The sequence below is a fragment of the Episyrphus balteatus genome, chromosome X, assembly GCF_945859705.1.
Source record: "Episyrphus balteatus chromosome X, idEpiBalt1.1, whole genome shotgun sequence".
Classification (NCBI taxonomy): Eukaryota; Metazoa; Arthropoda; class Insecta; order Diptera; family Syrphidae; genus Episyrphus; species Episyrphus balteatus.
Window position 1 is genome coordinate 4,592,052 of NC_079138.1, and position 26,371 is coordinate 4,618,422.

The following is a 26,371-nucleotide window of genomic DNA, read 5'->3' on the forward strand; positions in this document are numbered from 1 at the left end:
ATATTTTTGAAAAACAACTATTTTTTAGGGAAATTTTTGTATGGTTTTTTACTGTTTGAAATTTTTTAAAGGTTGCAAAACATCTCAAACTTATAAGGCTAATAAGTGAAATTGATTAACATATCTACGTGCTTAACACATTGGATTTATAAAATGAAATTCGCATCGAATAACGGGAAAACTATATTTTTTTGACCCCATGTCGTCATGTGCCACATGTCACACTTGAATAACAATAATGTAAACTGCATGCACGTTTAAAAAAAAAATACAATGAGGAAAAAAATGGTTCACAATCTTGGAACAGTTTAAGAAAGTCTTACAAATCGCTTAAGTACAACAAATTATAACAACATTTTAGACCAAATCACTGAGGGAGTTCCTTAGACCAACGAATTTCAAATAGAATATTAAGTATTTTCAACAACTGGCTACTGGGTCGAATGCCCGACGAAGATCCCCAAAAGTTGAGGGCCTTAGCAAATGAAAATTGGACTATGAATTTCGGATCTTAACGTGGAATGTCCGGACCTGGAAAACGGTTCTAACGATTTCAATTTAATTTGGTGTCCTAATACGTTGGTATTTTAAACTACAAGAGCAAGTATATTTGGCTCAGCCGTGCATGTTACAAGTTTTTTTTTCTATTTTCTTATGAAACTTAAATAGAAATTTTTAAATTTAACAAAAATAACCACCATCCCCCAAAAAAAAAAACCAATTTCAAAAATATATAATCTTTATAAAACAAAACAAGACTATCTACATTTACACATAGAATCCTTTGAAATACAAAACGTAAATGATACGTATGTAAATTTACATAAATATGCATTATATACATATATGTAGTTATACATACAAAAATAAATAAAAAAAAAAAAAACAACAACAACAACGACGATGTTTAAAATACAAAATGGAATCGTTAAATAACAAAATACCCCACAATACTATAAAGTATTTTGCATATTGAAGGAAATGAATGAAAAAAAAAAAGTAGAAAAAAATATATACATAATATATATATATATATAAAAGAATATATAAAAACACATTACGCGAGTGAAACAAAGAAAAGAAAATAAATAAAAAAAAAAAAAATAAAAATGAGTACAGATCATTATTATGGAGATGGAACACAAGCAAGTTTATCCATGCGAACATTTCTCGTTTCAATTTTTTTTTTATTTTTTTATTTTTTTGCTCTGAATGTATTTCGGATGAAAAGATTTGCAGAAAAATGAAAAAAAAAAAAAAAAAAAAAAAAGTACTCAACATTTTGCGAGTGCGGTGTGGTTATATTTATTCACCTATACCTTCGCTATGCTTGTATGGGAAGGACTAGAAATTGGTATGTGTACTACTTAAATTTAATGGATTTTTAATGGGGGAGACTAAAAAAAAAAAAATATAAAAATTATATCTACACATTCGTATTAATTAAATGCATTTATTTAAAATCATGCATTCTGAGGGTTAATTATTTTTTTTTTTTTCTTTTTACAAGAAATTCATGTAGGGGAGACTTAAATTGAACAATTTATTATTTTTGATTCAAAACAAAGGGGAATCATCACCTATCTTGAAAAAGAAGCATCAAAATAGAGAGACTTTCACATCGATAACTGAAATGACTTTTTGTCCAACTTGATGCATTTGATTTTTAAGACTTTATTTCATATAGAAATTCGGTAAAAAGTAACAAAGAGCCGTATTCGCAAAAAACTGTGGCAAATATGTCAGGGTCACTTTTAGATACGAAATAAGGCGTTTTAGCAGTTTTCATTAAAAGCAACATGTTCATTCGTAGTTTTGCCTTAAAAAGCCGATTTTATTAAAAAAATTGAAAACATGAAAAATGGAAATACAGCCGTTTTTTGTTTATTCACACACATCTTATGTCAGCTCCAAGAAGATTATTTTATTTGATTTCTATTTACTAGAATGCGTATTTATTAAAAATTCTTGACAACTTTTTTGTAAATACAAAATTTATAAGATAATAATACAATCTCATAATTTAATATTTAATCTAAAGATTAACCAATTACTTGTGTTTGTACGTTCTGTAGAAAAAGAAAAGAATTATTTTCTTGAAGCCAATTTATATTTTACAAAAAAAAAAAGAAAAATATTACCTTCTTTCTATTATTTTTTTAACATTTTTTTTTTTAGAAAAATAAATTACACCAACTAAAAAACCTAGCATTTTTTCTAAATAATAAAACTACACTTAAGAGCAAAAAAACGGAATCAAAAAAGATAATTTTTATTTAAAACAAAAATTGCAATGGATAAAATAATGTTTCTTCAAGTTTTATGGTCTCATTTAAAAGCTTGAATTTTTTACTTTTAATTGTTGGTAAAAACTTCAAAATGCATACGATAGTATCATAGCTATCTGTCCAATAAATTGCACTTCATTTTTTTCTAAATGTTAAATTTTCTTGATATTCTCTGCTTCAATTTCAGTTTTTTTTTCCTACCGTTACTATTGACGTTATCTGTCAATAAATTGCACTTAATTTTTTTTAAATGTTAAATTTTCCAGATACTCTCTGTTTCAGTTTCAGTCTTTTTTTGCTTACATGCTTCATTTATGTTGATTGGATCCTTATAAAGTGAACGGGTTTTAAAGTTCCTAGTATTGATTTAAAGCCTTTGTTTCAAGCTTTTTAATGGTGCAATTAACATTCATGTATGTCAATTACATCTTGGCCAATTAACGTTTTAAAAAAACGCAAAAGTTTGATTCCATTTTTTTGCTCCTAAGTGTATATTCAAGTCAATATGCTGCGTAAATAGTATAATAATGTTTTTTTTTTTAAATCACTAATTTATTCGTGAAAAAAAAAAATGAAAAAAATTAACTTTGTTTTTCTTCGCACAACATTTTGTTAGTAATTTTACATGACAACCTACTGTAAGTTTTATACCATCTGAATGCTTGTAATTTAAGCTTAATTAAATTACCAAAATCATGTATGTACGACATCTACAAAAAGAGCTAGAATTTTTCGAATGCAATCAGTTTTTATGAAAAAAAAAACAATTTTTTTACTTTCCATTAACAATTTGTTCATTCCCAACTTAACCCTCTGTAGGCACACCTCTTTTTTGTGACGTGATAGGCAAACGGGTGCGAATTTGGACTTTTTTGTGACCACTTTTTTGAAAAATCGTAATTTTTTTTATTTTTGTCCTGCCAAATTCGCACCCGTGTACCGACAGAGGGTTAATATAAATTTAATACCACCAGGAAGCGTATTTAAGTTTCAGAAACATTTTTTAGCAAAGATATTTTACCAATACAATGTTTTATTTAGGATTTCCTCTTTAGTACACCTAATTTTCTAAAGAGAATTTCAGAATATGTATTAACTTTATTAAAACATATTTTTTTTCCAGTTAAGCAAGTTTCTTTTTTTTAAATTTTGATCATTTAAGATAAGAATTCAAAGTGTTTTTGCACGAAAACTGAAAAAGAAAAATTAACATAAAAGTAGCCTTTGGTACCTATAAATCTTAGTACTAGATAATTTTAGCAGTTTTTTCTCCTATTGGGGAAGAAAATAAAAACTTCCGCAAACCTCCTACATTTTGTTTTATGCATGGGTTAGTGGGTAAAAAATACTTTACCCATTTTCGTTTGCTCCGAAATCTTAACGTGGCATAATGTAAAATTTTGACATTTATTAAATGATCAACAAAGGTGAACTAGTGTAATTTATTAATCAGCTGAGGGTCACTGTGGTGTATGAGTAACCTTTTTTGTATTGAAATATTTTATTCGTTAATACAAATTGAAGCGTTTGAATGAAGAAGGGGATAAGTGACATTTTTTCGATTTTCGGTTTTTTTTTTGAAAAAATGAGGATGTCTTGCGAAAATTTAAATTTCCGTCTAATCTACGTCACGCTACGATTAGTATTTTCTTATTTAGCGTTTTAATTTTTGGTATAAAAGAGTTACTAACACCTAAAAATCGTATAATATGGGTGGAAGAATGGGGTAACAGCACTTAACTCCTTTTTGGGTGTAATAAAAAAACAAGACTTTTTCGTCTGAGAAAAAAAAGATAAAGCAGCTTTCTGTTAAGAAAATAAAAAATTTAAAGGAACAAATGATGTTCATACCAAGTTAACACCACTGGTTTTATGAAAAATCTTTATCGGAACCATGCGAACAGAAAACAACTATTCAAAATAAAAAGAAAAAAAAATGAATTTTGTTACTTAACCCCTTTGTATTCTTAAAAATTCAAAATACTAATAAGCTTTTTGTGCAAGAAAGAGTTAACTGCTCTTTTTCTGAAAAATGTTGTTTTTTTTTTAAATATACCGAGCTACTGTTTTGAAATAAAAGTAACATTGTTAAAAAGCTATTATTTTTCTTGTTTTATTAGTTTATTCAATTTTATTATTGGAATATGAAAAAAGTTCTCAACAAAAAACTTTAAGTCCTTATATCTAAAAATTGTAAAATATTGTAAGTAATTTTTGTATTTATATTAATTACACTTTTTAACTTTTTTCATTTAAAAATACCTTTTTGGGTTATGTGGCGATATTCGATTAATTGTGCACGTATCTACGTTGATCAATCTTACCTATAAGTCCTAAAAGTTCTGAGATTTTTCGTAGCTCTTAAAAATTCTTAAAATTAAAAATAAATTGAAATCAATGATTTGGCCGAACCTACAATGAAGCACCGTTGAACGGTTTTTTTAGCTCTCCGAACCAACGAAGAACTACCGCTGAACGAATTTTTTCGCCAAATGGCGATGCTGGTTTCGATAGTGCGGTTCTAAAAAAATTACAGTTTCGGAGTTTTTTGTTTTCAAGCCGGAATGGAAGAATTTTTTTAACAAACCTAGTTTCGTGGCTTAACTGTTTGCTGAAAATTGAAAAAAAAAAAAATTAAAAAATTATCATTTTTTTACCGTCTAAAAATACCCGAGCCACGGCCATTTGGCGGAGAAATGCGCCTCATGTTGCGTTTTTACTTGCGATATAGGTACTATAGGGCAAGTTTAGGATTCGTAAAAAAAATCGAACTCGAGATAACAATTTTACATGACATTACGATGATGGAGAATGCCAAAAAAGTGGGTCCGGATATTCTGTCTGTCTGTCTGTCTGTCTGTCTGTCCGTCTGTCTGTCTGTAAGAACCTCGAGCTACATCCTAAACTACTGAAGCGATTTTCTTTAAACTTAGTAGTTAACAGTTTTGAGTGATTCCCTAGAGGAGAAATTGAAATTTTTTTTTTAGGACCAAAACTAACGGTACCTGTCATATAACGGAAACAGAAAAGTTGATTTATTTCAAAAACAGCTCTAACGATTTTGATTAAAATTTTTCTGCTTACTGTTACAGATAAGAGCCTTCTTTGACAATAAAAAAAATATTTTTTGTACCGTTATTAACGGTACCTGCCATAGAACGGTTTTTTTGATTTATGAATTTCTCATAAACGACATAACAGATTTCGACCAAATTTTTAATACAGAAACGTTTAATCAATCATTATTTAAAAAAATTTAAAATTTTTCAAAAACCACATTTTTGGATTTTTAAAAAATATTTCAAAATTTTTTTTTGAAAAATCAATTTTTTGGAAACGAGTTGGTGAAAAAATTTGAAATTTTGTTTTTATGTGTAAATTAATTATTTATTCAAAATTGCATATCAACTTTTTTTTTGAAAAATGTTAGAAAATTTTTATATATAAAAAATTATTTTTTTAAAAAACGGCTCTAACGATTTTCGAAAATTTTTTTCTAAAAATTCCTTTTTATACTAGAAATAAAATGGCATACTTTGTTTTTTGTAAAAGATCATTTAAAACGGTATTTTATTATTTATAAAAACGGATTTTATTTTTTTTGTACCACTAACGAAATTCCGTTAAAATATCAAATTTTCCCTAATTTTGTTCAATTAGAGTAACTTTTACCATAAGAGCAAGTACGTGCGAGCCCAGTCGTGCAATTTATTTCATTCAGCAGTGGTGGTGTTGAGATATTCAAAAGGATATTCAAAAGATTATATAGATTTGTTTTTCCTCTGTAACTAGTATACCTAACTATTAAACCATCAATAAAATAACAAAGCCCAAACAATAAAACTCACAAAAACTGAAACCTTTATTTTGTTTGTTTCCTTTTTTTGTTTTTTTTTTCTATTCTGAAAGTAGCAATAATTGAGATTATTCAATTCTTGTAAAACTACATTTCCATTAATTTTGTTTATCTTTTAATCAAAATCTAAGACTTATTCGACTCGTATCGTGTATAAAAGGATAGGGCAGGGGCAGGGGGGGGTTCAACTTCTTCTCTCATTTTAACAAGAACAACCAAAAAAACCTCACGCACTCTATTTATACATTCATCATTGAAAAATTACATTTATTTGATTAAGTTCTCCGAACAAATTGTTCAATACAAAAATAATTTAGCAAAACAAATTGTAACATGGACGGTCGGTTGCGTCGTGCGTCGCTTCGGTCGTCGTCAAAAAGACACAGACTTTTCGGGCGCTTATATATTGTATATGCCTAAAGTGGTGAGTGAATAACGCAGAAAACTAAAAAGGGGTTCATAGGATTTAATTCTGTTAGATAATCATCGCAAGGGACGATTGATCGAATTTAATGTATGTCTATGTAGGTATAAAAGTCTCGATGGAGGGTTAGGTCAATATACAAGGCAAAATGATACAAAAAGCAAATATACAAGAGTACATTGCATAACATATGGCCAATTTTCTAACTCATGCTAGTACACTATATAGGGTTCATTATAAGTTGGACTCTCTCTCTCTCTCTCTTTCTCTTTTGGTTGCATTGGTTGTCTTAATATAAGAGCAAAGCTGGAATTTCACTGCATGAGATGATGATGGAAATTGAAAAGAATATTGCCATTCGAAGGTTTTTCCTTTTATCTTTACACGGTTTGTTGGTTGATTGGGTAAATTAATTCTGTGGGATTGTGAGCGGTTATGCTTTTTAGTTGCCTAACAAACTGAACAACGGGATGAAGAACCCCAACAAGCAACAAAAATACAAAGCAAATCAATTCAAACTTCATTTACGATAAATAGATCAACCATCCTTTCTTTTTTTTTTTTTTTTTTTCTTGTTTTGAGGAAAACAAAAATGTGTTTTGAAGCAACTAATTCAATAGTGGGACTAATGTTATGATGAGTAGAAGTTATTGTTTGTGGGGAGGTATGTTATAGTTGGGTAAGTAATGGGTGTGACAGCTTTAGGGTAATTTTCGCGATTAGAAATATGCTTAAGCATTGGAAAGATGTTCTGATTGTTTTTGAATTGTTAGGAAAAAAGGTGTTTTTGGTAAATATTCCCCAGACGCGTAGTTTAAGATCGGTCTAAGCTAGATAATGTAGGTACCTATATGGTTTCTAGAATGTGACTTTAAGTGTCGTGTGACAACATTTTTGAAACCACGTCTTCCATTAAAAACAGAAAAAAAAAAAAAAAATCAAAAAAATGTTAGCCAAAACGCGTGATTACAGAAATAAATAAAATGCATGACTGGGTCGCACGAACTTGCTCTTAGAGTTAAAGTTGCTTGAATTTTTAAGACTTTTTATATAGAAATTTGGAAAAAAAAAATAAAAATTCGTTTTTTAAAAAAATAAAATAAAATCTAAAATTAAATTGCCCTCCAAAACAAGTATGCAGTTTTGATTGATATATTAACATGCATTTTTATAAAAACAAATTTTTAAAATCGTTAGAGCCGTTTTTAAAAAAACTAATTTTTTATAAATAATTTTTTGGAAAAAAAGTTTTAAGATAATATTGGTATGCCATTTTGTAAAAATCACTAATCAACATCTAAAAAAAAAAATTTCAAAAAAATTCAATGTCCCATTATCGAAAATTTGATTTTTCAAACAAAAATTTTCAAAATTTTTTTAAAAATCCAAAAATAATTTTTTTGAAAATTGTATTTTTGGTTTATATTTAAATTATATAAATGCTTCTTCACAAAAAGTTTCGTTGAAATCGAACAAGCAGTTTCGGAGATAATCGGATTTGAAAAAAACAGTTCTATGGCAGGTACCGTTAATAATGATTTTCAAAAAAAATTTTTTTCATTTAAAGATAGACCTTAGCTTAAAACTATCACTTGAATTTTTTAAACAAAATCGTTGGAGTCGTTTTCGAGATATTTCAATTTTACTAAAATCGGTATATGACAAGTACCGTTATTTTTGGTCCAAAAAAATTAATTCCAAAAATCCCTCTGGAGAGTCGCCAAATAACGCTACATACCAAGTTTGACATTAATCGGTCCATCCGTTTAGGCTGTAGTTCCTTATACAGACAGACAGACAGACTGACAGACTGACAGACGGACTTCCGGGACCCACTTTTTTTTCATTGTCTACCATCGTAATGTCATGGAAAAATGTTATGTACCTATATCGCAAGTAAAAAGGAATTCCTAATGGCAAAAATACCATTTTCGCCAAAATACAGAATACATTTTTATTAATTGAACGACGAATTCTTGACATCATTTTTTCTCGATTGTGAGAAAATTTTTTTATGGTGTTTCGTTAAGTTCATATGAAATTAGCGAATCGTACCTTTCGCATGGATTCGAAATGAATTTATAATTATTTCTTTTCGTTTTTTAAGTTTTTCGTTGATTTTTTTGAAAACTTAACAAAAATGCGTAAGTGCTTCGTTAAATTTTTATAAACTTGACGAATTTGTGTTGGTTTTCTGAGGTAATTCGTTAGTTTCATGTGAAGTTAGCGAATAATTTCTTTTGTATCAATTCGAAATGAATTTATATTTTATTTTTTCCCAAAGTGATTCGTTAAATTTTTATAAACTTAACGAACGTATTTCGGTAAAGTCATACGAAGTAAGAGAGTCATCCTTTTTGTATTGATTCGAAATCAATTTATAATTTCGTTTTCAAAGTGTTTCGTTAACTTTTAATAAACTTGACGAATTTGTGTTGATTTTCTAAAATATTTCATTAAATTGATATGAAGTTAGATTTATCCCGTTTGTATGAAGTTTTGCTGGTTTTTTAAAGTGATTTGTTTAGTTCATGTGTAGTTTATATTATTTGTTCTTGAACTGTATATGAACTTAACGAAACATCGTTAAAAGTATACACAAACAAGTTAACAAAATATCCGATTTTTCTACCATTAAAGTAGGATTTTTAGTTTAAGCTAATTCTTTAACGAAGTTATAAACATAAAAAGAATTTTTTTATTAATAAAAAAAAAAAATTTATGTAAATACAGATGCTCACTACTCACTGTTTGAAAAAAAAAAAAAAAAAAATAACAAAACAAAATGCGTCGCTATTCTATGTCATTCCAGCTTGTGGTATTTAAATCTATAGAGGTAGGTATTTTTTTTTTTTTTTTTTAAATATTGTTTGTCATGTCTGCATCCCTGCCTTCGATTTTATTCTTTTTTTACGACTTACACATGATTGGTCATACACAATGAACCAATGATACCGATGCCGATGGTACTCTGACATGATGAAGAAAAGTCTCTCTCACTTGCTAACAACAGACAGCAGTTCTGTAACATGTATATTTTGCCAGCAAACAAAAAAAAACAAAACAAAAAACAAAAAAAAAACGAAATATTTACCTACCCTTGTAGCTATAGCCATTCCACGTACACATCTACCCTAAATCTACCAGTAAAGGAATATAAAAACTCGACATGTGTATGAATGCTCACACACTTATGCAAGCAATCTGCATAAAGCAACTAAACAAACAAAACAAAAAAAAAAAACACAAAAAAGAATAACATTTACCATCAAAAACAACAAAAAACCCAACTTACCGAACTTACACTATGAATAGGGATAGCGGATAGAGTACCCTACACTAACACTTTACGTTACCCCGCTCCTATCTATACATTATGTGCAATGAAGTTCGTCTTTACATAACATATAGGCTCTACTCGAAAATAGGGATGTCTACATTATAGAAAATATTTCCAAATTTGTTATTATTCGCATTCGCATTTTTAAGCTATACCAAACTTAAAGCCTGAAAAAAAAAAAATACTTTAAACAAAATTAAAAATTCACCCCTGCTTGTTCTGCTTTCAGGTTTAGTTGTTTCTTGTTATTTTAGTGTAATGTACTTAAATACTAAATGAGTTATTATGCCCAATAATTTAATTTTGTATCCACGCCATCAGAGGCGTATGACGAGCTAGCTACCGGGGCCTCGGGGCAAGTAGACATTAAGAGAAAGGCTTCGAAGGCTGATAACTTGGAATTAAAGTTAAAGTTTTAAATCACAGATTTGAGATCATTGTGAACACTTATCTATGCCACACTAATGGAAAAAAATAACTTAAAATAAACAAAAACCAAGTTGATTCGAAAATTTTAAAATCAAAGTAGAATATCGTTAGTTTAAAGTGGTTTGCCGTTATAAAACATCTTTAAATCAAAGTTGTTTCAACTTTGAAAAAAAAGCATCAATTTATTAAAAAAAAAAATAATGTGTGCTATTCACACGTGGTAGAAGTGAAATCTTAAAAAATTACTTTTCTTACAAAAAAAAAAAACTAAAAAATCTACCTTTTTTTTATTCCATCACCTTTAAATTAATTTTTTTTATATGACAACAAATTTTATATCATCTGAAAGCTTATTGTTTCAGTTCAAAATATTTATATCGACCATGTCTATACAACATGTATAAAAAGAGGTAGAATTTTTTGAACTTAATCAGTTTTCATCAAAAAAGAAAATTTTTCTCTTCTAACACCATTAAATCCATTTTTTAAATGACAACCTATAACAAATTTTATATCATAAAAAAGCTTATTATTTCACCTTTTATATGACGCTCAAATCATTTTTCTACCATGCTTACAAACAAAAAGCAAGCATTTTTTAAAGCCAACCATGTCGAAATTTAAAACCAAGATTACGATAAACCTACACTGGTGGCTAGTAATCGACAACAACAGATCTCCACAGGTGTTTTGAGGTATTTTTCAAGTTTTTCTATTTAAGATTGTGTAGCTTGTAGAGCACGTCGCTTTATATACCTATGATATATATCACATGAGAGATAATATAATCAGTATGCGTTTTTGTGTGCTCTAGATCACCATTATCTCAGGATTTTGAATATGAAATTAATTGAAATTTTGTACAATTATAGTTATAGGTTCGGCGAATAAGTACCTAATACCAGTGGTAGATCGACTATATTTTGTACCTTAAATACCATGCAGCAGTGCTGAAAAAAAAATATATTTCGATTTAAATAATTCAGCTACAAGACCTCTCCAACAAACTTTTTGTTTTCAACTATGAATAGATCTTGAGGAGACTTTTCTGTTAATGTCTCACTCAGCGAATTTGTAGGAAATTTTTGTGAATATTTTTTCGAAAATTCGATCGAAATAAAATTTGTAATTTTTGTACCTAAAAGCATATATTCCTGTTCACTCTGAGCTCATTTCGATACCTTTACCTGTGCTAAAAATTTAAAAGAACAATTAGAATAAAAATAAACAAAAATTATCCAATCCAACAACTGGTCGCCTTATCCTTTTATGCAAATAATCATTTTTACTTAAAATGAAAATAAAATGTGCGCCAGGCTGCGTCGAGCTAATTTTTTTTTTTTTTTCTAAACAGCCGGCACGGCGCGCAACGCGGTTGTTGTTGTCATCAGTGACCTCTTATACCTCTATACTATGTATTGTTTCCTATTTTCTTTTAATCTCGGTATCTTCATGTGCGCATATTGTTCAAAATAGAAAAGATCTAACTTTCAAAGATCAGCAAAGCATAGAGACAAGCCTCATGGATTATCCATAAGCGAGATATGTTATCTTGACAAAAGAGGAAGGCTTGCTAACTTGTAGTAATTTGCGAACCATGGCAGAGATATCTCTATTTGTATCTATTTTGTATATATAAATACAATCACCAAAGTGTTCTGCGCAAGTGGTATATGCCCTATAGCTATATTTTTTAGTGTATAGGTACAAATAATACCTGGCCACAGCTAAGGGATCATTATAATTCGTTAGTTTTTCAACAAAGAGCCGAGCGGTTCTACTCTACTTGAGGGCCAATGTCCTTAAATTTAAAGTAGTTCGATTTTAACAATGAGGATATTAATTTCCTATAACAGTAACTGATGCATCAGTGTGGGATTTAGGTCATGTAAGATCATTTTCCATTTGCCGCTAATCAGGATAAGAATTTGAGTATTTCGATGATACTCTTACCTACCATAGGTCTATTTGAAGTGCGCTTTGGATTGCACTTGGAAATGCTTTTGTATTGTCTGAGAGAGAACCTTTTCACCTGGGAATATTCATTATTCAAAATAGTTATTAAGAGATCTAACAAAAATAAACGAAATTTTTAAGTAATTTAAAAATAAAAAGAATTTTTAAGGAAAATTGACGAATTGGATTTTTTTTTTTTTAATGTGAATTCATTTTATTTTTATTTGAATGTAAATAATCTTTGCAAAAATTTAAAAAAAAGAATACTCACGCTTGGTATATTATCGCTATTGCAGACCTGCTCCGACAGCAATCTATCACGAATTTCCCATGCAAAAATACTCGGGCACTCACGTTTGTAATCGGCGATTTTTTGTACAACCGGTGTCGTTGCAACACGTGGCTTTGAACCGCCAATTGCTCGTGGCTTAATTGATCCTGTTTCGTAGTATCTGAAATCAAATAAACAATCAATTAAGACCAAGAAATTTAGGTTATATGTAAGTTTAAAAAAAAAAAACAAAAAAAAAAAACAAGAGACTTTAATTCCAAGTTGAATGCAAATTCCTTAGCAACCTGAACTCTAAGAAACTTTTAGTTTTCAATTCTGAATAGAGGTTAAAGGGACCTTTCTTTTGATGTCTCAATCGGACTCGGTGGATTTGGAGAATATTTTTCAAAATGTATTTCCGGAAATCCGGAAAAAAATAATTTTTTTAAATTTTTGTGTCTAAATGCATAGGCCTGGAGCCCTTTTTTTTATAAAACTATTAATGTTGTACTTGTTGTAGACTTGTAGTAATAAGCAGAAATAAAGTATGGAATTTTAATTTTCTGTTTCATAAAATAACAAACTTTTTGCAACAGAGGCGAAAAACGAGATATTACACTGGCCAACAATTTTCAACTTTTTAAAATTTTCCAGATTTTTATTGATTTGGGTTCAGTTAGCTCTAAAATCATATTGGTTTCTTTCTAGCAGCTCTATTTTTTTTTTTTTTGAAATATTTAAGTTTTCCACATTTGGAGATATTTTCATTTTTCCCATTTTGGGAATAATTTCATACTATTTTTTTTTTTTAAATAAAAAAAATTTAACAAAAAAAAAAATTGTATGAATTTCTATGCATTTTCATGTGTGATTAATTTAAAAACTAGAGCTCATAGAAAAAAACTACTGTTGTTTTCGGAATCAGCACCCTATAATTATCTAGTAAGGAATGATAAACAACGGTCTCGAAAATTTTGGTGTGTTGGGCAGTGTTATGAATTGGAAATAGTTATTATTTTTTCCATTTAGAACTTAACCTATATTGTACAATCGCAAGAAATACTAAAAGTAATAAATACACTGGTCGGCAAAAATAAAAAAAAAAATGGCGGGAGCAAGAACTATGCAAGGTGGCTCTAATTAATTTAAGTGTGCTGAATTCAAAACTGTTTACAATATTGTTCCATCACGTCTATAGTTTTTAAGCTATACTCATAACTATTTTCACTAAAAACTCTCAAAAAATTATTTTCAATTAAGTTTGTTTTTTTTTTTATGTTTAATCAAAAAAATAAATTTTTCCTTAATATGTTGCTTTTTAAAATCCAAATCAGAAATCGCAAACCGGAATTTGGATTAAAAAACCATTCATATAATGATATGTAGATACTAAGATTTTGAGATACAAGTGTCATAAATTTCTTTTTCCAATAACTTTGAGCACAAAATTAATTTTGAAAAAAAAAGTAAATATATTTAGAACGATAAAATATTGCGTTTTCAGATTGCATAAGAAGGTTTGCTAAAAAAAATATTTTACGTTGGTGTAATTCGACGTCAAATGTACCCATAAAACACGTTTTTGACCTGTTAATATTTAAGTATTTCAAAAACGTGGCGTGCCAGTGAAATTCGGATTCGGACTGAGCACACAAAAATCCTTTAGAAAAGTATGGTTTTGTTCGTTGCCGACCAGTGATATTAGCTAACATTCTTTATCTTGTTAGGTAGTGTTGAATGATACTTTTTTTTGAATTAAATTTACAATAGTTAGAAACTGTTGCAATATTATAATAAAAAATGATTTTCGAGATTTTAATCAATACTAAAATTACGATCATAGAGAAGTCCTAAAATGTGAGTTTCATCATGACTGTGCGTCGCTCGGTGCATCCGTGTGTCCATCAGTCTCAACGGCAAGACGCATTGTTTTTTTATATTTCGCTTCGAACGTGTACCTACCTCTCATACAAAATTTTTGAGTTATTGACAATTTTCTCGAAAACCGCTCTAACGACTTTGATTACACATAAAATTCAAAGCAATTGCAATAAAACTGCATTTTTAGTTTTTTTTTCTTAAAAAGTCAAATAACATAAAAATAAAATTATTTATTTAACTAAAACTTGGTATTTTCCCTCAACATCAATTTTATTTTTATATTTATTTTATGCTTTTGTGCTTTGAACTTCAAGACGAAGTACGTGCGACACATTCGTGCATTTTATTTTTGTTTAAATTTTGAATTTTTTTTGATAGCCAGAGGTAAATTATTAAACTTTTTTGCTGTTGTGGCAGTATAAAGGTTAGAGAAATGAGTTTTTTGAGCAGTAGGTTCATAAAATGCATGTTGTTTATTATAAGATTAAATAACTGCGAATTTCCGTTAGGAACTTTTAAGTACTTTTTGTAAAGGCCAACTGTCAGTAAATCGATTTTTGTTGCAAATAATTCGAATAAGATGTATTTGAGCAATCAATAAAGGTCTAAAAATATTTTTATAACTCCAACTAGATAGCCTGTATTGTAGTTTAGAATATGCAAGATCATAATAAATTGAACCTTTTTAAAGTAAAATGATTTTAAAAGATACATTTTTCTTGTTAATGAGCATCAAATGATTGTTGATGTTGTTAGTATGGTGTTTCCAATTATTGTAACATTCAAATATTTGAAACTATTCACTGAATCAATGTTGAAAGAAGAATCGGGACAAGAATATTTTGGAAAGTTGATTTATAAGCACAAACACGATGATCAGCTGTTTTAAAACTCATCAACTTAATTTTTTTATTTATTTAATAATCTTATAATCAATTTGCAAGGTACAATTTAGAAGCGAATTTGACTGGTATATCATCTACAAATGCCGTCGAAAGGCCACCCAAACGGAACAAGGAAAAAGAAAGGGCCAAGTTCAGATCCCTGTGGGACACCTTTTTTTTTAAAATGTGTACAGTTAACAACAACTTTTTGAACTTTTTCATTCAATTTATGATTTAAACCATTGAAAAAACTTTTTTAATAGTAAATTATTGTCGATTAAAATCCTTTCGTTATATATCGATGAAAATAGCCATAGCAGATTTATTTATTATTTAAGCTACAATAAAGTGGACTACATGGACTAAGAACTTGTTTTTATTTAGGTACGAAATAATCCTTTTTATCATGAGTTTTTCAAATATTAAATAAAAAAAAAAATAGGAAGAGTAGAGATAGGTGGGTAGTTTTTTCTATTACCCTTTTTAAAAAGTGGAATAACCTCCCTCCGCACATTTAAGCTTATCTGGAAAACAACTTTGTTTAACACTTAAGTTAAATATTTAACTAAAAACATCCGAGAAATAAAATGCATTTTTTTAAAATAAAAGTTACTAAATATTCCACCTGGAAGTGAAAGAATTTTGAATTTGATGGATTGCTTAAGTGTATTAGATATTTTTATTAAATATTCATTAAACATGTTTGAAATACAGTTAAAGTCAGTTGGGGGAACTATAATAGATAATGATAAACTAACAAATTCGATTTTTCGAATAAGTTAGAACAGTACTTTTTGCGAGTTCATTCAACATTTGTGCTATAACTTAGATAATACATTTTTAGCTATACAATATTTTCATGTTTTTATAGCTTTACAAAGCAAACGAAGTAGATGGGTCCTTTTCCGCCTAAACCTTTTCAAAAAAATCCATTAGTCAAAATGTCCTGTCCATTAGTCAAAATGTAATGCAAAAACCTTATTGGCTTTAAAACCTAATAACTTGAGATTTAAAATTTGGTTCTGCAAGATAATGGTCTTAAAATTTAGTTTAAATATTAGACTATAGAAAATTCAAAGTTTTTTTCTTTTGAGAAACTAAGATACGAACAATTAAAATTGAGTTTAAAATATAAATCAGTGTTTTTTTTTTGTATTTGTTCGTTTTTTTGAGAGGCAAAATGTTATGAAATTAATTTGACTTCAAAATAACAATATTTTCATTAAACAATAGTTTTATTGCAAATTTATCAAAAAAAGCTTAAATCTAAATGAACAAAACACCTGAAGCCCGTTTTAAAACATAAAATTACTAAACACGTAAACACTTAACTTGACTTAGTCAAACAAATTGAGAGGAAACTTTTAAACGCTTGTTATCTAATTTATCTCGTTGAAGAAACAATACTTTTTTCTTGAAATTTGGTTAGTCTCAAGCTGGGTCCATACTACGTTGATCAACACGTTAAACATATGTTCCAAATCGACAAAATGTAAAGTTAAACCGTTCCAAACTGATTCAATTGCGAGTTTGTTTTTATATATTTACTCAAAATTGATATTATCAACTTACGATTTTCAAATTAAGAGTTTTTCAACTCTTTGAAAATTTTATTTCGTTGTAACAAGTTTGTTTTCTTCAAAAATCGTGAAAAATAAAAAAAAAATACTGTTTTCATTTTTTTTTTTGTTTTTGGAAAAATTTAATACATTTTACCATTCAAAATTATATAGGGAATATTTTTCTATAAATTTTGAAAAAAAAAAAAATGGTTTGATCTTTGACAAAATATTTGAGGTTGGCTAAAAAATGTTACGATTCTTGCAAAAAATCGACAGCTAAAGTCACATAACACGATTGCATTACGTGTACCAAAATTAATCGAAATCGTTAGAGTCATTTTTGAGAAAATCCCAATACCTCGAAAACGTTTTATGAGAGATATCCGTAAAAAAAAAAATTAAAAAAAAAAAATCAATTCATGCACCCGTTTAGGCCCTAGCTCGTGGTAAGATGGACGCACAGACCAACCAAAGCAACAAAGTTACGAATGCATGCGGCATGAAAAAAAAACACTTTGTTCAATTTCTTCATCATTAAAATTAAGAAAAAAACTGATTCTCCTATTTATATAATGAATACTGTTCTACTCTGAGGTTAGAATATATTCCAAATCAATTTTGGAAAGTAGTAGAAGTTTTTTTTTTTAATTTCCTTGAAATATGGCAAACCATCGCATGGCCATTTCGCTTCTTTCTGTAAATTCAAATGTTTTTGAGAGAATATTTCTCAAGAGACTTGACCCAAAAACTGAAGAAAAAGGTCTTATAGGTACGTAAAAACCATTTCGGTTTTAATATCAAGAACTGTGAACGGGAGCGGCGGGCGCCATCGTAATTGAGAAAGCTCTTGAAGAAATTTGTCCAGCGGTTATTTCAGATGTGTCTTAACCTCTTGAAAAAGTATAGCAAGAAGTCGTAAAATTCAAATTAAGACAATTCCTGAAGTAATCTAAACCATTCTTAGAGAATATCAAAAGAACAGAATTTTTCACGTTGGCTGGTGTACCACAAAGTAGTGTTCTAGGCACTATTTTGTACTTTTGTTTAAACTCGATGTACTACAAGCAGAATATATCATTTTACCGCAATACGATCAACGAATCGAACAATAAATTGAAAAATGCTCTAAGTAATGTCAATGAATGGAAATTGGCACTTGCACTTTACGTATACAATAAAAATTAGTAGATTGCTTTTTATTATTAATAGATATTACTCAGGTTCCACTTGCAATTGGAGCAAAATATATTTCGGGACGACTTTTGACGCGCAATTAAAAAAAAATTAGCTAAATATTTACATTAAACAAAAATGTTTTCAAAAAAAAAAAAAATCAAATATGCAAATTAAAAAAATACAACTAAAAAATAAAAAAAACCACTCATTTCTAATTTTTCTACTTTTCACCATCACCGCATGCTTCACACAGTTTTTTTTTTCAATTAAATTTTAATTTTTTAAAAAGAAAAATGTTCTCATTAAATTGTCTAATAGTAGATAAAATCCAATTAAATATCAATTCAATGTGAACTTAATACTAATTTTTTTTTATTTTAAAAATAACTTATAAATAAATAAAAAAAAAATGGTTTAAATTTAGATTTTTTTGTGTAAATAAGGGATGGTTAATTTTTATATTTTATTAAAGTGCTAAAAGCATATAGGTCGGTTCAAAGTTCAAAATCATTTTCATTCGGATAAGTTCAAATAGAATAAATCAAGTTTGCACTTCAGCTCTTTCGTTTAAAAGACTAATTCTTCTTAATCAAACTAACTCCATCACAATGGGTAGTTTTATAAAAAAAATTCTTCATACACAAGTGATGCATATCTTAACGGTATTTCTTAAAGATGCTGCTAATCGAATTTGAGAGTAGAAATGCATAGAGTTGATATCAAACATCCTGGCGAAAGTAGATTTAAATGTGCCCGATTTTAGTAACAAAATGTTGACAAGCACTTACAAAAAAAAACTAAATATTAAAACTTTTGGCTAGACAGCAATGTCATAAGGAACACTATGATTTTCAAAAAATGCAACAAATGTTTCGTGGCAACAAAATCTTCGTCAGTAATTTTTTATAACTTTTAATTCATAGTAATAAAACAAAAATCACTGAATATGGTGTGTATTTTTAAGACTTTGATTTTTACTTCCCAAAGTTTTTTTAGGGACTTTAATTTCAAGGTATTTTTAATAGATATTTTCGAGCGCACGAATGCAGTTTGGAGTATGAGTAGAAAAATTTAAACTTAAAAACAACCCAAGTTCTGTTTTAGATCTGAGATACTGATATTTTTTTTTTTACCAAAACTTGGTGAATTTTAACTTTGAACCGAAATTGTGATGCTATTTTGCGAAGATTTGAAAAATCATTGCAGATACATAATGTTGCCGTCGGCCGTCGTCGTCGGCGGCGGCATCGACATAAAGAAGTACCTATTTGGTCAATTGGAAAAAGTCACAACACATCCTATAGGCATATAACACAGTTCAAAACCTTAAACTACTTCATAATGGAACTTAATTTTATTAAAAAAAAAAAACAAAAACAAATAACTACTTTTTTTGTTGAATTTCTTTTTTTTTTTATAAAGAATTAAAGAAAACTGAAAAAATAACTTACCTGCCTAAAATTTTGCTAACACATCCATTCGATACTTGTAATATGCGTGATATATCACATGGTCTCGCTCCTGAGTGGGCTAATTCGACAATTTTTTGTCGCGTTGAATCGGGTAGGGGGCGCCCATTAACATAGACACCCCCCAGCTGGTTAATACCACTATGGCCAGCTGTTGAACAACCAAAAAGTGCACTTTGACTAACCGATGTCGCATGGCCATGCATTATGTGCTCTGTAGTTAGCATCATATTAAGATACAAGTGGTTTATTTTGTACGGTAGGTTTAAATTAGATAGTATATTTAATTTTTTTTTTTTTTTATTAAAAATTTTTATATTTTTGTTATTTAATTATTTATAGCACATTCGTAGGTCGTATCCATTTATATTTTATTTAGGAAATTTCGACGTTTTTTTTTTTTTTTTTTTTTGTTATTTTGATTGAATCACCGAAAAGACATATAAATTAAACACATACACATATGATTTATTATTTTTTAGCGCACAAATATAATCCACTTAATTATAGTGGCGGAATTAACACAGGATACAAATTAAAACAAAATATCAAGAATATTTTAATATCGAAGCAAAATGGTAGATAAATTTAAATTATTTATGGAATTTCCAAAAAAAAAAAACAAAAACAATAATAACAACAAATTGTTTGTTTATTTATTTTTTTTTTTTATTTATTTCAATTCGGATTGAAAAAGATAATATATATTAGAGATATACGTGTTTGTCTTGTTTTTTGCCTATCGTTCGCAGTTGATTGAACTCGCTGTCAGCGAAGCATTGAGTTCTCTCTTCAGATTAGATACTTAACATCGCGTGAATAATTTTTCCATCCATCCATCCATCGGATTTTTTTTTTTTCATACACACAGATACAAATTGATGGCGATGGCGACACGAGACACAACCTTAAGTTAAGCACAAAAAAGTATTATAATCTAGTACTATTTTTCAATACTATTTCTTATTTGCTTGTAATATTCCATGAGGCTTATGGCTGAGTTGAGCTGAGCGCTGAAGCAAGTTGTATTGGGAAGGTAGTGTGTTAAGAAAAAACAACCGAACCGTCTTGTCTATACATTCTGTATGTTGTTGTGTGTACGGAGAGAAAACGGACGATGCGTATAAAATTTCAAAACTAAATGAATATTGCAGAGATCCAACCAACCATTACGCATTATATCTTTACGGTCTAACCCCCTTGGTTGTGTATGTGTGCTCAAATAGATGTAGCCATATATATATATGAACACGAACACATTTTGGTGGTTGTCGTTGCCGTTGAGATGAGAGGGTATGCGTGTGTACAGTGTATAGTTAGTGTGTTCCACCCTTGGATGCACACGACCGAATACCATACCGATAACGACATAGGGATGTGTTGTTTAATAAACATCACAGCGCAGAGGGTGCCCAACACAGAGTTTCGGTGTTAAAGGGCGGGGTTGATGGATAGCGCCCCTTTGGTGTGACGGCGCGCAAAGAGTAGTAGCGAGAGCAGCGGCAACGGAGGGTTCGGGCTGTGTCGTCGTCATGAATTATTTTTCTTCTTTTCTCTTGAGTGTAAGTTTTTGTTTTCTTTCTTTTTTCCTCATTTTTATGACTTTGTTATGATGAGATTTTTTTCACATTTCGGTTGTGTTGTTGTTGTTGGATCTCTTTAACTTGTTAGAGTGGGACAAGGATAGATAATTCCCCTTTTTTTTTTCTTTTGGTAAGGTGTTGTGTGTGCGATTGAATTTTTGGAGGAGTTTTGTTTAGCTAACTAAATTTTACAACTTTTCATTGTAAATTTTGACGAGTTGAACAGGTGTATAATTTAAGGTATTATGATAGCTTCCTAAAAAAAAAATGAATGTATGACAACAATCATCGAATAGGATCTGTATCAGTTTTGATGGAATTCGATTAAAAATGTTGCAGGAATTTATTGATGTAGGTATATCGAGATTTTTATTTGGAAATATTTTTTGTATATTTACTAAACATTTTTATACAAATCGACATGAGCGTATGAATATGGGGATTAATAACGTTTAATTAAAACTCACAATTTGCTTAAGCCTTTTGATTTAGGTATAATTTTGAATGTTGGAGTAATCGATTGGTATATCTAGTTTGTACGTCAGCTCTTTTGTTTAGATGAAAAAAGGATGATTAAAATTATTTTACGGTATAATTTAACCAATTTTACTTTGGATAAAGAAATAGTTTGACAATTAGATGGGATGGTTTTGAAATATTAAAGATTGAGATTTGATCAACTTGATTAAAGATGACTTTTAAGCAATGTGTTAGGATCGATTTTCTAGTTGGATAAAATAATCAGAGGAAATTAAATTGCTTAAAGAGAGTTAATCAATTAAATTGCAATATTATATTCTTTTTCTGGTGGTTTTGAATGTTAGTGTCAACCGATTGGTATCAAGTTTGTACGTCAGCTCTTTTGTTTAATAGACACATTTATGAATAAAAACATTTCAAAGCAATCTGTATTGGAATAATAAGATGGATCGAATGGAGGAGGCTTTTTAAGGGCTATTTTCTAGTGGAAATAAATAAACGTAGGCAAATATAATTTAGTTAATATTTGTTAGCAACTAGATTAAACTTTTTTTTTCGGGTTATTTTTTCCTGTTTCGGTTTACTCAAATTGACATCAACCAATTGATATCAAGTTTGTAGCTACGTCAGTTTTTTTTGTTTAAAATACTAATTCAAACTAACTCCATTGAAAAGGGCAGTTGCACCTACAACAAATTTTTTTTGTCTGGTGCATATATTTGGAGTATTTTTTAAAGATGTCCCTCATCGATTGGAGATTAAAAATGTCAACAAATTTTCTAAGAGTTGATTTTTTTTCAACAGATCCACTCAACTCTGAAGGAGTCTGACGAAGGAAAACTTGTTCAATTTTAACTCGTTTCAAAGCTTCTGTAAAACGTTATAGCTTATAGAAGCTTTTATTAGGCCTTATAGAAATTGAAATGTTGAGTTAATTGTAATGCAGTCGAATTTATTGAAGCGAGATTTGAATTTTTCATAAATATATATTTTAACTGGATCATTTCACTTAGTCTTTTACATATAATTTTGGCGCAATTTTTTATAAATGTACTCATGTTGAATAATATCAAAATCTAGATGGCTTTTAGTTTTCCATAAAAAAAAATAAAAGGAAAAAAAAAAAAATGTCGGTTAACCAAAAACTAATCCCCTTGAGTGAAAATCCTTTTCAAATCAAAATCCATATTCGTCATTGTGTATTTTATTTTTTTATATACCAGCTACCCTATAACGCACTTTTAATATTTCCACAAACTCTAACCCAAAAATGAAGGTTATATGCATCTTGATCCCTACATTCAACCACAAAGATACCAATTTAACAAAATTGAATGAAAACTATATTCATGTTCACAATGCATTACAGTATCATCACAATATTAGCCTTTTGCAATAGTATAATACCTCCTTTATATATGTATATGAAACACAATATTCGGTTCCCTTTTTGAGATTGGCATGATCCTGGCACATTTTTAACAGCCGTGGCCCAAATCCTTTTGTTTGTGTGTGAGGTATTGTCTATTATTTTTTTCTGTAGTTTTCAACGCACCCTCTCGAAGAGCCCACCTATATTTTGTCTAATAATAATTTTATCCCCTCTCAAAAAAAAACCAAAAAAAAAATATTAAGACTATCAAATACCACAATGATTTGAAATATGTTCCTACATTTGTAAATATTATTTATCATAATTGGTATCCTTTCTTGTTCTGTTTTTGTATGTGTGTAATTTTGTTTTTTGATTCAACCAAAAATATAAATATTTTCCTTTGAATAGATTCAGTGAACCTTAAAAACGAGATAGGTTCGTCTGTCACTCCTATTATGACTTTGCGTGTTACGCAAAATTATGATCGTAAGGATAAGGTTTGAAAACAAAAGGAAAATTTTATAAGCTAAATCAATGTGTAGTAACGAAACATTTGGATATTTATGAATACTAACCAATTTTGATCAAACGACAAAAAAAAAAATACATTTCATTTTTTGCAAAGTTTAATCAAAATCTTTAGAGCCGTTTTCGAGTGTTTTGCTATAACTTCAAAATTTTGTATGGGAGGTACACTTTCTAAGCGAGATATAAAAAAAACTAATTTTTAGAACTCCATAAAAATCATCTGTACCTAACGAATTTAAAGAAAATTCGTTCACCCGTTGAGGCTGTGGAAATGTGTACAGATTAATGAGCAGACAGAGACCCACTTTTTCGGATTTCTCCATCATCGTAGTGTTGGTTTTGTTTTGATCAATACTTGCCAATACCACTACTTGCACTATTGAGCAAGTGAAAAAAGGAGCGAATATCTGCAAAACTACTTTAGATCTTTATACAATTACTTTGATTAAATAAATAAAATGCACGACTGGAATATGCTTTTAGAGTTCGAGTGCTTAAATATTTTAAAAATTTTGTTGGTGTCGAGAAAAAAAAAATCAAAAAAAAAAAAAAAAATCGAAAGTTTAAAAATTAAATTCAAATTTTTTTTTTTTTCAAAAATGTTTTTAAAAATATTTTTTTTTTTTTATATTTTATACTTCAAAATGATGTCTGTAAATTTTTAATAAAATTGACTTATGCTGTGATGAAATTTATGAACTTAAAAAATATGTCAATTTGTGAAAAACGGCAACGCCATATTTCCGTTCTCCGCATTTTTTTGAGAAAAACTAAAAACGCAGTTTTGTTAGAATCAATAAGTCTATTACGTATACCAAATTTGATCAAAATCGTTAGAGCCGTTTTCGAGAAAGTTGCAATACCTCGAAAACGTTATATGGGAGATATGCGTTAAAAAGGCGATATTAAAAAAATAAAAAAAAAAATGGGTCTAGGGAATAGCGTAAAAAACATCTGTACCCAGTTTCAAGCAAATCCATCCATCCGTTTAGGCCCTAGCTTGATGTACAGATGGACGCACAGACGCACAGACCGACGGACGGCATGACGAAAACCACTTTTTTTATATTCTCCATCATCGTAATGTTGGTTTTGATTAAAACCTCAATTTTTTTTTCTACACGAAACCAATACTTGCCCTATAGAGCAAGTAAAAAAACGAACTCAATATGTATTCATATAATATTAAAATTACACGAATGTTAAATCAAATTGAGCAGTTTAATTGCTATTATTAAGATGTATTTTAAGAAAAATATTTTAAAAATCGAGCCATTTTTTTAACTATGTATAATATTTTATAAAAATTAGAAAAAAAAAAATTAAAAAAAAAATATAAAATCGGTATCTATGCTTTAAAAAAAAAAAATTAAGTATTTTTTAAAAATCCAAAAACCAATTTTTCCAAAATTATATTAAAATTATATAAATGCTTTTGTTTAAATAATTTCGTTGAAATCAAATTAGTAATATCAAAAAAAAAATGGTCTTATGGGAGGTAAGTATTGTAATGATTTTCGAAAAAAAAAAAAAATTCACTACAAGATAGACTTTGTCTTAAAACTGACATTTGCATTTTATTTAATAAAAAATTTAACTTTTATTTACTAACATTGGTATAGTGACAGATATCTTTACTTTTGGAAATTAGTACCAAAAACACGCCTGGAAAAACGCTACATACCAATTCTGAAGTGGACCGACCCATTTGTTTAAGCTCGAATACAGACAGACAGACGGACAAGGTGGCGGCGCACGGTTGTCCAAAATGACTTATCTCGTTGCAAAAATCATAACTTTTGAACGGATTGAGTTAGCGGTACAATTTTTTTTTTTATTTGAAGGACATTTCTAGGGCTGTTATACCAATGAATTTCAATAAAATTATTTCACAGGGTGTTTCGGAATCATCGACCAAAAACAGATTTTCTTTAAAAAAAAAGTTTAAATTAAAATTGGTATGCCATTTTGTAGAAATCACTAATCCACATTTAAAAACAAAATTTCAAAAAAATACAACGTCACGTTTTCGAAAATTTTATTTTTCAAAAAAAAATTTCAAAATTTTTTTAAAAATCCAAAAATTATTTTTTTTGAAATTTTATTTTTGGCTTATATTTGAGTTATATAAGTGCTTCTTCACAAAAAGTTTCGTTGAAATCGAATAAGCCGTTTTGGAGAATATCGGATTTGAAAAAAAACGGTTTTATGGCAGGTACCGTAAAAAATCCATTCGGTTCCATTCATTAAGCCGAATAGGGTATGTGTACCAATCAATTGTTGATTCAAAATAAAAATATTTAGCTGCGCATGCTTGCGCACTGCCGAGATTTTGTACTTTGAAAAAAAATGAAGGCAGAAGGAACAGATTTTCTTTAAAAAAAATGTTTAAATTAAAATTGGTATGCCATTTTGTAGAAATCACTAATCCACATCTAAAAACAAAATTTCAAAAAAATACAATGTCCCGTTTTCGAAAATTTTATTTTTCAAAAAAAAATTTCAAAATTTTTTTAAAAATCCAAAAATTATTTTTTTTGAAATTTTATTTTTGGCTTATATTTGAGTTATATAAGTGCTTCTTCAAAAAAAGTTTCGTTGAAATCGAATAAGCCGTTTCGGAGAATATCGGATTTAAAAAAAACCGTTCTATGGCAGGTACCGTTAATAATGATTTTCCAAAAAAATTTTTTTCATTAGAAGATAGACCTTGTTTTCAAACTTACATTTGAATTTTTTAAACAAAATCGTTGGAGCCGTTTTTGAGCAATTACAGCTTTACTGAAATTGGTGTATGACAAGTACCGTTATTTTTGGCCCAAAAAAATTAATTCCAAAAACACCTCTGGAGGGTCTCCAAAAAATGCTA

At 28.8% G+C, this 26,371-nt stretch overlaps 1 protein-coding gene across 6 annotated transcripts in view; it reads right to left on the bottom strand.

Annotated features, from left to right (window-relative positions):
• Positions 1 to 26,371, bottom strand: part of LOC129920502 (paired box protein Pax-6) — a 113,580-nt gene that overhangs the window by 28,058 nt on the left and 59,151 nt on the right. For 3 of the 6 annotated variants that reach the window (XM_056001777.1, XM_056001778.1, XM_056001776.1), the window contains 2 exons: positions 19,519 to 19,750; positions 12,565 to 12,745 (listed from right to left, as the gene is read on the bottom strand). In XM_056001777.1, the coding sequence (XP_055857752.1) occupies positions 12,565 to 12,745; positions 19,519 to 19,750 (413 nt within the window). Of the gene's footprint in view, positions 1 to 12,564; positions 12,746 to 19,518; positions 19,868 to 26,371 lie in introns of those variants that run through there. The other 3 variants (XM_056001779.1, XM_056001775.1, XM_056001780.1) reach the window with 3 other exon arrangements.